The 3,567-nt window shown below is 42.6% G+C and overlaps 1 protein-coding gene across 1 annotated transcript; it reads left to right on the top strand.

The window, feature by feature from the left end:
- The first annotated feature begins 1,105 nt into the window (after positions 1-1,105).
- Positions 1,106-2,053, top strand: LOC148008884 (pentatricopeptide repeat-containing protein At2g27610-like). The gene has a single exon (XM_087673955.1). It carries the CDS (start codon positions 1,106-1,108, stop codon positions 2,051-2,053), a length of 948 nt encoding a protein of 315 aa, XP_087530081.1.
- Positions 2,054-3,567: the final 1,514 nt, after the last annotated feature.

Below are 3,567 nucleotides of genomic sequence, written 5' to 3'. Positions count from 1 at the left end.
TGCAGAGGACGGATTGGAGAATGGCCGAGACTTCTACCATTTGCTTTGTGGGCTGATCGTATGACTCACAGTGTTACCACAGGATATATGCCTGCAGAGTTGATGTATGGTCAGAAACCGGTTATGCCGACTGAGACTTGTGCTTTGACTTGGTCAGTTTTACCTTGGCATGAGGATATGATGAGAGAGGAGCTCTTAGCTCTTCCGATTCGACAATTGGAGAGAAGACCAGAGGATATTCAGCTAGCTATTGACAGGTTGAAGGTTGCTAGACTAAGAAATAAGGACAGGTTTGACAGCAGGCATCGCTTGCGACCTAGAGCAATAGAAGAGGGAGACTGGGTATTAGTCTTTGATAGCAGCCTTGAAAATCAGTATACTGCACTTCGAAAGATGGTGAAAAGATGTTTTGGGCCGTACATAGTCAGACATGTCTTTGATAATGCAACATATGAGCTGACAGAATTGGATGGGACAGTGCTTAGAGTGCCGCTGGAAAAAGAATCAAGATTTTCAAGAAAAGAGATGATGAAGATTATGCATTGGAAGAACTTGCAAGAGAAGAACAACGAGAAGAAACTCCAATGGAAGAGACAGATGATATGACAGATAATCTTGTTGATATACCGGAAATGCATAACGAAGAGATTGATCTGTTTGTGGATCTTGATGATAACGATCATGGGTAGTTGGCCAATCTGGAGGATGCACGGGATTAGAGGGGGTGGATGTCATACTGTTACGCATCCGAGATGTGGAATCCACCAAAAAGGTTATGCTGAACATGGACCATTTGTCAAGGCACTTGCTTCTTATCATCACATGTAATTAGAGGGTGTCTGTCCAGATGTTGTCAGCCATTGGACATGGGTTTCAACTATATTACAGTCAGTGAATGAGACTTTTACATATGGAATAAGTGGATCTTTTTGGTATGCCACTAGCTCAGCCGTACAAATACTTCTTTTCGGTATCATTGCAATGGAAATTAAGAGAAGGGCACCAAAGGTTCACACTGTTTTGGAACTTGTTCGACGTCGTTGAGGTCTACAGGGTGGGGTTATTAGAGAATCATGATATTATGCTAGGCACTGCATTGGTGGACATGTATGCCAAGTGTGGTGCACTTGCCAAAGCGCAAGAAACGTTTGATGGGCTTCCATTACATGATACTATCTCTTGGGCTGCATTCATGGTAGGATATACTCGGCTTGGTAAGGCTGAAAGGGTTTTCAACTTATTCAACAAAATGAGAGGAGAATGTATTGATCGAGATGGTGTCACCTTCAGTATTTTGCTTACTACTTGCAGTCATGCAAGTCTAGTGGAGGAGGGGCAAATATATTATGATGTTATGCGCACTGTCTACTGTATCATTCCGAGTTCAGAACATCATAGTTACCTGGTTGATCTTTTCAGTCGTGCAAGTCACTTTGACAAGGCAATAAGTGTCATTCAGAATGTTCCAGACTCTGATTTGGCCCTGTTGGGTGCTTGTCGAAAATGGGTAAATGTGGAGCTTGTGAAATGGGCCTTTGAGCATGTGTTACAGATGGATGATAAATGTGCTGCAGCATATGTCTGCATGACTAATTTGTTTCTAGCTGCTGGCAGCCCAAGCCACACAACTCCTAAAGGTCGGGATTCCATTCGGGACAATCCCTCTCAAACTACAAAAGCATCGGTGCAGAGTCGAATAGCAGCAATACCAGATAGAGTTGCAACAACAGTTTTTGACATGCATCACCCAATGGCTGAAAGATTAGCATCCCCACCAAGAAAGCATGGCTTTAAGGAGAAACCCGTGTTATTGCAGTCACCAGATGTTTCTGTCAATGCTTCTAGACTGGACCGGATACCACAGTTCTCTCTCAATGCTCAAGATGCATTGCCTTTGAGGAAGAGTCTACCTATACCAAGCCATGAAAGGAAAATGACCTTAGCTGATGGAGCTCTGGCCAAGTTCCAAGAGGCTCTTGAAATACTAGATTCGTCTAGAGATGGAGATGAAAGGGTCAGTGATGCTGCTAGGTGTGCTATTCACTGTAGCTGAGCTTCGTGATTTCCATCTTCATTCTTGGCATGTGAAATTTGGCTTATCAGCGATTATTCTTGCCTGTTGGTGGCAACCTCTGAATGCATTTTTCCGTTCAAAAAAAAAAAACAGCCAACAGCAGTGAACGAGCGTCAAGGAATCTGGGCGAGGTCACTTTTTTTTGGTGGGGAGAAAAGCCAGCCGCTTTATTAGTCAGAAGGGGGAAGAAAAAGTAGAAAACGGAAACAGGGGAAAAGCCTTCGCCATGCTAGAAAAAGAGTGTGGATATTCTAGAGGAGGGGATCAAATGCTAAACGTAAGAAAAGAAGGCTGTAGTTCTGGGGGGGAAGAGATCAACTGAGGAGAACGGTCGATACCCAGAAGAAAAGCGGAAGATAGTGGACAGGAAGGCCCATCTGGGAACATACAGAAGAGCATTGGGAGGAATCGCTTGGCTGGATCGATTTCAAGGATGATTACAAGACCATGGATCCTCACTACATGGAGAGCGTCTGTTGGTGGGAGGCCAGGTGCTGTCCATGGGCATTGACAACTACAACGAAGAGTGCCACAGCATCGTTATGTGTTACAGCAAAGAGTGGGAGAAAGTCGTCGACTAGTTGCAACTTTGGAATAGATTGATAAAGAGGAGGCAGTGAGTTAGCTCAGAGAAAAGACAAACAATATCAATAGTTGCAGCCTCGTGGGAAGTTTTCTTAATAACAAGCATACATGTTCACCCAAGTATACATCTGGAAGTTCATGGCTGCTCCTCCAGGAAGTGATCTAGTCTGCCGCTGTGGCGTCAACAATAATTATATCATCTTTTATGTGTGAGACTGGAATCCTTTGGTATTCTCTTACATGATTCAAAGCATTTGTGGAGTTTTGGAGAGATGAATAGAGATCTTCAACTTCAATTAAAGCAAGCAAAAGAAGACTGTCAACAACTTTGGAGCATGAGCTTGAAGCATGCCAACAGAAACTGAATTCTGTCTGAAAGGAAAAATTGCAGAACAGGGTACATTAGCCTGCCTTTCCTTCCGGTGCTGAATATACTTCGGACAAATACAAGTATTGCAAGCTCCCTTGGATAGCCTTTCCTTACACAAATATCACTTATCTACCTGGATATGCTGAATGTATACAGGATGAACAGTGAATTCAGATTAAGTAACATAGTGACATAGAGTTTAGACCAGACCCTGGCTGGTTCTAAACACTTATGATATTGACAACTGCACTTTTCAATAAGCCAACCTTCAGAAACCTTGTATACAAAGATCTAATTCTTGCTGAGAATGGGAAGGTGTCCATTTACAACTTGTAAGCTTAGGCTTTCCTGAGTGTGGCCATGAATTGCAAAATCTTTGGCAAATTGTTTGTAAATAATCTCTGCTGCTGTGATTTTCAGATTCAGAAACCTTGTACTTCTCAACTATGCACAGCTTTGAATAGAAAAGATCTAACACAAGATGATCCATTGATCCATATTTTATCACCAATATCTCTTATTTTAGAACTGATATTCT

The sequence above is a fragment of the Lygodium microphyllum genome, unplaced genomic scaffold (assembly GCF_053477565.2).
Source record: "Lygodium microphyllum isolate KBCC unplaced genomic scaffold, Lygodium_microphyllum_v1.1.10 scaffold_52, whole genome shotgun sequence".
NCBI lineage: Eukaryota > Viridiplantae > Streptophyta > Polypodiopsida > Schizaeales > Lygodiaceae > Lygodium > Lygodium microphyllum.
The sequence above is the reverse complement of the archived record's forward strand: the minus strand, read 5'-3'. Positions and strand labels throughout refer to the sequence as shown.

What these genes read in the sequence shown, in the direction of transcription:
- LOC148008884 (XM_087673955.1), top strand. Translation starts at nt 1,106, where the DNA reads ATGTATGCCAAGTGTGGTGCACTTGCCAAAGCGCAAGAAACGTTTGAT.